The sequence below is a fragment of the Lytechinus pictus genome, chromosome 5 (genome assembly GCF_037042905.1).
Source record: "Lytechinus pictus isolate F3 Inbred chromosome 5, Lp3.0, whole genome shotgun sequence".
Classification (NCBI taxonomy): Eukaryota; Metazoa; Echinodermata; class Echinoidea; order Temnopleuroida; family Toxopneustidae; genus Lytechinus; species Lytechinus pictus.
The window spans coordinates 15,229,479-15,241,160 of record NC_087249.1 but is presented as its reverse complement, the minus strand read 5'-3'; the positions used below and the strand labels follow the sequence as shown (position 1 = coordinate 15,241,160).

The 11,682-nt window shown below is 36.7% G+C and overlaps 1 protein-coding gene across 1 annotated transcript; it reads right to left on the bottom strand.

Annotated features, from left to right (window-relative positions):
* LOC129261747 (CD5 antigen-like) lies at positions 1–9,926 on the bottom strand. The gene is made up of 5 exons (XM_064099883.1): positions 9,486–9,926; positions 7,186–7,608; positions 4,083–4,306; positions 3,628–3,775; positions 1–2,930 (listed from the first exon to the last, which is right to left on the bottom strand). The coding sequence occupies exons 1-5, from the start codon at positions 9,547–9,549 to the stop codon at positions 2,758–2,760; spliced, it is 1,032 nt and encodes a 343-aa protein (XP_063955953.1). The 5' UTR covers positions 9,550–9,926; the 3' UTR covers positions 1–2,757.
* Positions 9,927–11,682: the final 1,756 nt, after the last annotated feature.

Genomic DNA, 11,682 nt, shown 5'->3' with positions numbered 1-11,682 from the left:
TTAAGTTTGTAGAATTATTATTTTTCTTTATCTAAGTCTTTTTGTTTCTGTTCTGTTGGAGATTCTTACTAGTTTTTACGCTGCAATGAAAACCTTCAAAATACATTGTGTACAAAACAATAAATTTTATAATTTCAAGAAACAGCAAACATAAACAGAAAGGAGTGTAAACAATTATCCTGCTACATTGATGTAACAAACAAAACTTGCAACAATAGCATCCGATAAATCAGAGACAGCTCTTTTACCATTAGACGTTGGCCAACAAGAAAAAAGTAAAAGCGTCTCTTCTATTTCCAGCTTCATGATTAAATACTTCCACTACTAAATAATTAACAACTAGGCAATAAATATTCTAAGGCATCTCGTGGAAAGGAGGGGTAAAAATGGAAATTGTGCCCGTTGTTTATTTTTGTTTTTGTTTCCTTATTCTTTCATTAAAATGAAGGCAAGTAGCATAAAAACCATATTAACACGTTTAACAAACAAAGTGTGATAATTCAACCATAAATTAGAAACGTGTAAATAGAGAGACAACGTGTTCCTTAACCAGAATAAGCCTGGGGTATTCTAAAAATAAAATGATCTTTTGCAGAGTCAAGAAAGAGCTGAATATTCTTCATTTTCTTAATATTTTTTTCCAACTAAATCAAAACAATTCCAAGGAAATGTGGCAAACAGATGACCATTCATGGATTTAAAGATGCAAAATATGAAATTTTAGCAACTTTTTGTGAAGGTTTTTTACCTTCGACGCCCATTTAGATCTACTAGTATAGCGAAAGTTTTTTTTTTTAATAAACGTAATGACTCGAACCTACTTTGCTGAAAATAAACTTATAAATGTGTGCTCTTTGCTTTACATGATTCTCAATCGTTTTAATTTTGTATGACCTTCAAAAATAATAGTACCGTCATAAAACAAATAATGAAAGAAAATTATAAAACAAATTGGGCAAGCAGTTTTTTTATCGGGCTATCAAATTATTTTCATCACTTGCCCTGTCGGGCAAGTGATGAAAAAAAACTTGCGAGAAAAAAAAATTGTAGAGCCCTGATTATGATTCTTCCTAATTTATTCAGATTTGTTTTTATTAATTATGCTCATTTGCCCGTACATCTAGATAGACAATTTGTTAATGAAGAGCTTATGTTTTGTTTATAGACTATGGAACTTTGAACAAAATCACATTAAAAATTCCTCAATGTTTTCTTATGTATTTTTATTGTCTTTTTAATGTATATATTTCTGTCTTTTTCGTAGGTGTTTGTATTGTCATTCGATGGGAATTATTTGCGATCATTTTCTGGCAATAAACATTAATTTCGGCTAGGCATGAAATGTCATCGGATTTGTATCTTCCCCGAATCGATTTTGAGCAACTTTGAATCTAATATATACTTACATGGTGTGGGGGATATTTCAGAACCGCAGTCACAAATTTGGTCTTAGATTTGTGCGAGATTTGGGAGAAGAAAAGAAATCATTATAAAATGATGCCGGATCATTTCATGTTCCAGAATCATCAATTCAGGGCTTCAATCCCCAGTCTTCTTTTTGTTTGCTATTTCCCCACAAAAGACGAATTCTTTCAGATTTTCAAAAATGTGGAAGTACGTTCCTAAAGGCATGTGAGTGTTGAGACATTTACCATGATTGTTGGCAATTTAAGAGGCGTTTTCAACCTTGATATGTTTTCCAACTTGTGTGTTTAACATAGCGTGACTTTCTGAAACGATATTAGAAATTACTATAGTAAAACCAACATTTGAAAGACTCTCCTTTCTAGAGACGTTGTTTCGTATTGTAAAGTAAATTCTTCTACAGAATATCCTCTGTAGGTCTAACATTTGTATTGCATGTGGTTTAAATGGAAGGATATGCAGTAAATATTGATTACACGAGAAGTCTATATAAAACCAATGATAATTGTCAACATAGATTATTACCATAGACATGATAGATATAGATCTGGTCCAGGTACTCTTACAAAAACTGACTCTTGCGAAATCCAGAAATCTAAGTTGAAACACGATATATATTTTTTTTCTGAAATGCAATGCTTATTTTACTAATACCTGAGCAATGACAACATTTCTTCCAGAATCACAAGGCACATTTTGTCATATACATGGTCAAGACACTTGGCTGGCCATTTTATTCAATCCTGTATGGACCCATTTTGAAATGATTACCACAACTTGCATTCATCTTTAAGAAGCATAATACCATGAAATAACAATTACAGTATTAAATGTCAAAAGTCCAATCGTTACTTTAACATTTTAGATCATAATGACAACTACAGTGTATTACAAAAAAATATATTGCATTCCCTTTCCCCATGAAAATAATTAGCAATGGAGTGTCAAGAACTTCCGTTTATCATGTTTATACTTTCCGTGAGACGATACTAAAGGCTTGGTCCCACTGCACTTACGGATGCAGAGAGGGTGTAAATCAGAAAAGAGTCTTGCCATCCGTTGGAAATCGTTATGTATCCGTTGTGTACTCTCTGCATACGCGTTTCATACGCTCTATATCCATCGAGCATCCGCCCAATGTGTTTTCATTGTTCGCCCATTTTGTCCGATATCTGGAGCGGATGAAAACGGATGGAGCCACCCCGAAATGTTGCTTGTCCGCTGTATCCGTTATGCATACGTTTTGTGTCCGTTGGCCAGTGGGATTAGGCATTAAATCAACGTTTTTTAGACGAAGTTCGTGACAAGACAAGTAAAGGTGTGGTGCCATGGTTAGCTGGACACAGGTCCGCCATCATCACTCACTCTGAGAATGGAATGGTTAAAACCCGACTTCCTATCTTTCCTGATCCAATGAATAAAACACATACCGACGACGAGGATGATCATGGTGGCGACGCCAGCGAAGACCAGTGCTCCCATGACGGACGGCCTCAGTGTTGTGTCTGCACGAGGTGGGGAAAAGGTGTGTGAAATCGTTATATATTTAATTTTGTATCAAATAGAAAAATTCAAAAATACATTTATCGGTCAAGGTGGGAATAATTATGTGAGTATAATAAAATGAGTTTAAATGGAGGGTCATTGTATATATATATGAAAACTGAATTCCATGGAGCAGTGGCGTAATGAGTAAAACATTTTGAGGGGGGTAGATATGGCGTATCGCATGATCGTGACTTTTCTTGGGGGTGGTGGCAAAAAGCCATCTGTGCGCCAGTGCCATGGAGCTCTCAAGCTCTTTCCAGTGCCATGTGTAGGCCTATTATAGTCTTGAAATTATACGTATACCCTTTCAAAAATATCAGATATGTATATTGTGATATTTTTGCTCTATTTCTTTTTAATAATTTGAACTTTTAAGAAAAGTTATGAATGCCTTATTGAAAACAAAAATTGATGATACCGTTTTAAGGAATAGATGGCAGACAAATGTTCCTCTTTTCTATCTTTCCCCCTCTGCATTAAATTCTCTTTGAGAAATGTGCATAATATACTAGACATGGCCTATTATGTTTTTTTTTTCTTAAAGGACATTCAAATTCCTATTGTAATTAAATTTAGAATACACTCTTCCACAAGAAACTCTCATGGATTTTCTTAAAACATGCCAGATCATGATAGGATCCTTGATGAACTTACAGCACTCGATGCCCTTTCCATGGACCCCAGAAGGACACGCGCCATCAACGGAGAGCTCAGCGTCACAGCCCCCTATCCAGTAAGCACTATTGCACGATAGCCTATTGACAAGCATTGGTAGGTTTTCGAAGCTAGGTGGCTGTGTTGCCTGAAAAACATCGTTAATACCATCAATAAATTTGAAGATTGGGATAAATTGAATAGATTCATAACACAGGTAATGCAAAGAAATACTACTGTTCATGTCATTAGGCCTATGTGATACATTATAAAAACATTGCACCCTTGGTAATGATTTAGGATGTTTAGGTCAGGGACTGGTGCTGTTCAAATTGGCTTTGTTTCATTAGCATTAACGGGTTTCCGATGTCTGCTGGAAGGTTTTGCAGGGTATATGGGCATCATGGTATGGGTCATAATGATCTATTTTGGTGGGAGAAATTAATTTGTTTTACCCTTCCGCCATTAGTGTATCCCTGTGTGTCGTCGCACAATATGGGAGCCACCTTTTCACCAAGATCACAAACACCGCCGGTGACAATCACACGAGTATAGTCCCGTTGCTGAACGGCCAGCACTCGGCCTTCCGAATGGCCATTCGGGGCTATGGTGTAAGAAAGAGGTTCATAATCGCCCTGGACGTTGGCGAGGAGTTGGTTAAATTGTTGAGGAGTGATGTCTAGAATATGACAATAATACAAAACAAGGCATAAGTTACTGTAATCGGGGTTAGACTATACAATTCAACTGCGTGGCATGGGCTGTAAAAAAAGGTGGTTGGCATTTAGTAGGCAGGCAAAGACCTGTCTGAACGGTTTATCATCATCATGTGAGTCTTACAACCAGTCTATACGGAGATTACAAAAAAATACATAAAATAAACCTATACTCCAGCATAATGTCTAGTATATGAATCATGCATAGGGCTGCAATGTTTTATAATACCTGCTTATAAACGAGCATTGCTATCATAAAATTGCCTTAGTTAAGGGCCGTGCCGGAAACCGAACCCCGAACTTCATTGTACCTTAGACCACTCGGCCACGGCACCTGAAATATATGGGACTAAAGTAGCGATCGTATGCAATCGATCAACACTCGATATCAACATTGCAATAAATTTCCGGGCCGAGTACCGCGTAATTTAAAAGCGCTGTAGTGTAGTAGTGAGTCCGGTACAGGTCCAGTCCCAGTTTAATTCAACGATACTTCAAAACGGAGCCTAGATTTATGTTGATGAGCAATGAGGAAGTAGATCAGCTCTTAGACGATAAGGATTCTAAATCTACAAAAAAATTTGTGAAATAGGCAATAGATATATCAGTTGCTACTGTAGGGCAAAGTCTCTTGACTTTGGACAAGTGAAGCCGGAATACTCGGAGCAAGAGTTGTGCGAGAGTATTCGATCATTCTACGCAGAGGTGCGACAGGGAAATGGCCAACGTTACGCAAAGAGTTCCATGATCACAATACGCCATGGTCTCCAGAAGCACTTCCTGAAAACAAAGGCAATGGACATTGTGAACAGGGTTGAATTTAGACGTGCATGAGTTCCATGTTCACACTACGCCATGGTCTCCAGAAGCACTTTCTGAAAACAAAGGCAATGGACATTGTAAACAGGGTTGAATTTAGACGTGCAAACGACATGTTTGCTGCAATCCTCAATAAACTGAAAGCTGAAGGTAGGGTTCAGTAACACACAAGGATCCTAATAGTAAGGAAAAATTCGAAAAATAATGACTTCGCGAGCGTTGGACCGTTCTACTCCGAGAGGTCTCCAGAATGCTGCGTTTGTGAATATAATGTTACACCTGTGTAACAGATAGATGCAATGAGAATCTTAAGGATCTAGCTATTGCTACAGATTCTAGCAACAGAAGGTGCAAAGGATAAGCTGTCTAAAAATCACTGAGGAGACAAAGATGATGACTCAAGGGGCCAATGTGGTCGGTGACGAATGATGAAAATTGTCCTGTCAAGTCATTCTGAGAATATGTTTCGCATCCGAATTTCCGAATTTTTGGCAACGACCAAAATCAAATGCGCCTCCCAAAAATGTCAAACTTGGAAGTGGTCCAGGACCAGGGACAGTAGAATAGTACCAACAAAATGTGCCATGGTGTGATCATCAGGTTGTTGGCATTGGGGAACAATATGAAAAACATTAGCATTGAAGGCCCTACACGAACCATTGCTTAGATCAACTACTATCTCTACATAAGATGAGTAAGGATTTGAGGCCAGGCATATCATGACGGTTTCGGGACATAAAAGTGAGAGCAGTCTTAAACCGTTTACTCTCGCGTTGACGAAGGACGCAAACAACAAATGAGCTTCTGCTTGTCAGAGAAATGTCAATTGAAGGTTGGGCTTGCTCATCCAAGGAGTACTAGGTCTGAGGTTAGTGCTAGATTTAGTCCTGGTTCTGGATCTGGTTTGGCAACAGGAAGATCAAAACCACCATGTACAGTCGGCAGGCCGCCACCTAGTCCTGTCATATTTCATCCCCAATTTAGTGTAGAATGTGCATCTGATGTTACGGCTCAGAATCAACATGGATCTCGGTCTGCCCTGTGACCTAGACCTGGACTGGACTCACATTCTTCACCTCAAATTAACTTTGTATCAAAGAAATTGGATGTGGACCAGAAAAAGGTCGTAAACATAATAAACAAGAAGACAATACTACATCGCACCCTATGTAAATATGATGCATTCGAGTTTGTTGTTAATTATTCTACGTTGAACAGTTGGAATTTCATTGGAACTTCACTCCCCCTAGGACTTTTTCCTTATTGATGCTTTTGGATTTAACTATGCTGGAATTGGAATTTTTGTAAGAAATGGGTCTGGTAAGTACATTTTATATTTTGTATGTTCTAGGGCCTATGTAGATCTAGTTTAATATAGGCCTAGATCTAGTGTTTCTACAAATTACAGTCGAGAATCTCCATCATTTTAAGCAAACTAATAAAAATTATATTGACTGATTGGATGTGTAAAATAAACATTCTTTGGACCGCCTAAAAGATTTATATTTAATCAGTCAGTCCACAGAATGTTTATACAGTATATAACATAACCCATTAGTCAATATCTGTATATTATTGAAAAAATATATAAATATAAATATAAATATATAAAATATATCCTATTCTTGTCCTTGTTATCATTTGAAAAAGGTTCGATTTTCCCCTGAAAATATTGGGTTGCAATTGTTGCAATATATTTTTTATTCCTAAAGATGTATCCTTATTTTCAAATCAGCAAAAAATTAATACAAAAGAAGTAGTGAATAGGTGACGTAATCTGCTGTCATTTACATATCGCAGTGCTGTGCACACTGTCTTGTGAAAAAGTGAGACTTAAGAAGTATATAACGCTCTTATTTCACATCGGATTTTAATGAAATTTTTAGTAACATGTGTTTTGTTTGGTTTATTTTTTCATTGGGCTCTCCTTAGCCAAATGTACGTTGTATTGACCTCTAATTAAGGAGATAGGTGGAAGGAAACAAGGTGGGGGTCGGGGTTTGACACAGAACAATTAACCTACCACAAACCACTCCGGCCCGTTTTCTACAGTACCCGTTGTATGGCTTGTATTTGCAGGACAAGAGAGATTCCTCACTGCCGTTGCAAGCAAATTCATTTCCCATGATCATGAAAAACTCGGTTGACGCTCCCGAAGACCCCCTTCCTCCATAATCATCAATATCAGCCACATCACCCGAGTTATAGACCCTAGTATTATCAACCAAAGGGACATCTGTAGTTTTAGGAGGGGGTTGGACGTAATCATCGTTGAATAGCATGGCGTATCCTTCCGTGAATCCCAGCTGTCTACACGTGACCAGGGCATCGAGGGCATCCCATCCATCGTTACAAATGCCTTTCCACATATCTGCCACCCTTACATGGACCACGCCCTCCTTTTCGGAAGATCCTCCATATAGGCGAATCGAGCTGCTAGTGACAACTGCCAAGAGATTAGTAGAATAAAATGATCGTTATCACAAATGATGTTACTCTTTCGTGGTGTTCTCTCGTATGTTTTTGGTACGATTGATTTTAATGCATGTTGTCACATGCATTAAAAATATAATGCATTACAGAGTAGAACCGTTGAGTCATATTACTCCTAGGATCTCCACATTTCCCATCTATTTGATGTACTTTATTCATCGTTTGATTCCATTTTTTTCTCTGTTTGTTTATATCGTTTGTTTGTTTATATGTGTGTTTGTGTGTGTCCCGTGCGAGATGGTAGCGTTTTTTTATTTCAATTGCAAAGTACACCTATATTTAATGGAGTAAAGTTAGGTCTTGGTCCTCCCCCCTCCATGCAAGCAAATTAATTGAGAATGCTCGTTATCTATATTTCATTCTAATCGTATGTAGTTCTATGTACAAGTTATTCAACTTAGGTAAATTATGTAATTATAGCAAAATTTTGAGACGTCACGGAACTGGAAATAAAACCTAAGTGAAAAAAAGTTAACTCCATCGGAAATTTCTACATAGGAGATTCTCAATGTCATTATTTTTAAAAGGCGAAGTCCATCAAAGTAAAAGAAAATGACAAGATATGAAATAGAGTACAAGTGAACAAGCATGTTGATTGAAGGACAAATCAACCCCAGCAAAAACTTGCTTTGCACAAAAAGAGGAAAATTCAACAAGCATAGCATTGAAAATTTCATTAAAATCGAATGTAAAACTAGAAAGTAATGATGTTTTCAGCTTTTTTTTCTTCACAAAACAGATATGCACATCCTGGTAGATACGCAAATGAGGGGACTGATGACGTCTCCCACTCACTATTTATGTTGCATTTTATTATATGAAATATTTTCTATTATAATTTTCTCCTCATTGTCCCGTGAAACAAAGTATTGTTCATCACAGCTGGACATGTAAAATTACAGTTTTAATATTTTAAGGTTCAGTCAGGATATTGTCAAATCGGTAAAAATTATAACTTTCAATAATTCAAACAATACGAAACAAAATAAAAAGTGAGGGAAATCGTCGAGTCTCTCATTTGCATATCACTGAATTGTGCATACAACTGTTTTGTGAAACTCAAGCAAAAGTTTGAAACTTCTATTTTCATTTTAATAACATTTTCAGAATTGTGCCTTTTTATTTTTCTCTATTTAATGAAATCAACATTTTTCTCTGGGGTGAATTTGACCTTTAAAATTTCATTAACATTTGAAGCAAAACAGCACTTTACTTTTTTTCCCTCCTTTCTTCATTATGAAAAATGTCCACATAAACCATACCAAAGAAAGCTCTACTGTTACTGCAATGCAAATAACTTATATTCCCATAGGCCCTACTTCGATTAATACCAACAACGGTTATTCCATTAGATCAGGTTGGCTAAAAGGGAAAAATAAACCCAATTTTCTTAACATGCAAATTTTTGTTTATATACCATAGGCATGTTAGGAGATACGTACATGTATGTAATTCGGACGGATGTGTAAAGAGGGGACGCTTATACTTTCCTATATCCAATTGCCTGATTATTATGTTGTAACGATTGATATAAAAAAATGAAGAGGTTTATGATATGTTTATAAATTGAATTCAAACTTGAGCCTGAAGTTGAACACTAGGCCCTATTAAAACAAATGGGTATTCAATACTGCATGTTACCGCTCTGTACAGGTACCAAGTATAAATGAGTATATTCAGCTAGCTTAGCTAGCTATACGTTTGCTCCATAACTCCTTTGGTTACACATACTGCTTAATTGGTATCGTGTAATAAATTGAGATTTATACCGTCGGTTTCGCTGTCTATATATATAAGAGCCAGCAACACGAGAGAAAATGAAACGCTTACATGTGCACATAGTGATGACTATGACATGGCACAATACAATGTGACTCAAAGTGACTTGCTCCATGATTTGATTCCAGTACGAAGTATATACCAGGGTTCAGTAGGTGTTGATTTAATACATGCACCCCATCGGCGTGCGAACTTTTCTTTTTTACCAGCTGAAATTTACACGAGTTGTAAGGGTTAGTATAGGATTCCTTTGCGACATGTCCGAGTATGATTTTACACGTCAACATGAATATGCCTCCACGTACACCAGCAACATAAGGAGCGTTCAAAAGGCACCGTCAGCCGATGTGCAACTGTACAGCCTGCATGCATATTGTGAAATTTATAGTTATATGCATTGTATGCAAACAAAAACTCCATAAAGGTGGTGCGTTCCTCGGTTGAGTGAGTTCTGCGAGTGGTATTCACAGGCGAGTCAAGATTGAGAATGTCGATATTTACATTGCATCCCGTATACATGTATATATATCTATATATATATCTATGTAATGTGTATATATATATTGGCGAAGAAGCTCAAAAAGCATTGAAGCATTAATGTATATATATATATATATATATATATATATATATATATATATATATATATATATATATGTGTGTGTGTGTGAAATTATGCATGTACAACAGCTTTGGCAACTCGTTTATTTAAATATTTTGTGAAATAGAAAGGAGATAGCAGATAGCTCTGGGGAACCTTGATTTAAGCTACGCCTACCTTCATATATATATATATATATATACAAAGTACAATGCATTACCACTTTGCCTCATTAATATATATATATATATATATATATATATATATATTTATATTCCTGTGTTTTGTATGGCTTATGTGGAATAAAATAGCATTGGGAATATTATTTTTCAAATATTATTTCATAAAGTGGGTATTTATCTAACCTGTGTACACTGAGTAAAATAGACTGAATAATTAAACAATGAACCGGAATAGTAATATGCACTTTGTGCCAGAACTAAAGAAAGGCTCTATTTCATGCTTGCTATCGCAGCCGGTATAAAAATTGCTAAAGTTGATGTTGGTCGATTCTTCTCCGCCTCCACCACTCCGGAGTACCTCTCCTCTCTCCTTGACATGCTTGATCATTCAGTCCTGTGCCTCACCACCCCTCCCCCTTTATCTAAACTCGCTCCCCGGCGTCTCCACGTCGGTCTCTAGTTTTGTCCCACTCCCCAACTTTTCATGTTTATCCTACCTGCGCCACATTATATTCCATATCTTACTTTTAGAATCTCATGATCATTGACAGTGGAATTTTATTTAAAGTTAAGATTTTTCTTAGTGTTGTCTTTTTTTTTTCATTTATTTTTGACACACTACATAGTTATTCAACCATGTCAACGATTTTGATACTGTATCATACTTTGACTACAATAAACCGGGGTTTTTATTCAAACTAAATCTTAGAAATAGATATAGTTGGCTTATATATTGACAAACACTAAGAGATACAAACTTCAAAGAACACTTTTCTAATGAAACATTATAAAAGAATATACTTGCATGTCGAAAGATGAAGAAAATGTCCTCTAAACATATTATATGAACATATTATTTGTATAACACAGAAGATTTTAACCGACTGAAAAATAAAACTTCACAATTATCATGCAAATTACGAAACTAGCGATTAGAAGAGAGGTGGTTTATAGGAAACTAATAATAATGATTGATTAGGTGTAACAAAATTGCAGTTGCCTTATTGGAGATGTTCCAGAGCCGTACATACTTTTTTTTTACTTGTTTATTGATTGGTTTATTTATTTTTTTAGTCGGGGGGGGGGGGGGGCTGGTCAAATTTTCTTGGAGGTCAATGCTGACCGCTTTGGGCGTAGGTATTTTTTTTTGGGGGGAGGCTGTTGCGTGTGTTATTCACAGGGGCCGATGAACGGTTTTGAAAGGGAGGCTGACTATTAAAAATCACAAACAAAAGTTTTTTTTTTCGTTTGTGTACGCGGTTTTGGAAAAAAAAAAAGGGGGGGCTGAGGCCCTCCCAACCACCCCCCCCCCCCCGCGCGGATTAAGCGGCCCCTGATTCACATAGGCAGCGCCCCTGGTAATTATGTAGCTGTGCTAAAAAGTAGAAATTTAGCCCGAAGCACCTATATGTTTTTAGTGAATAGCCTTCCCCCTTTTGGGGGGGGGGGTGGGCTGTCAATCTGT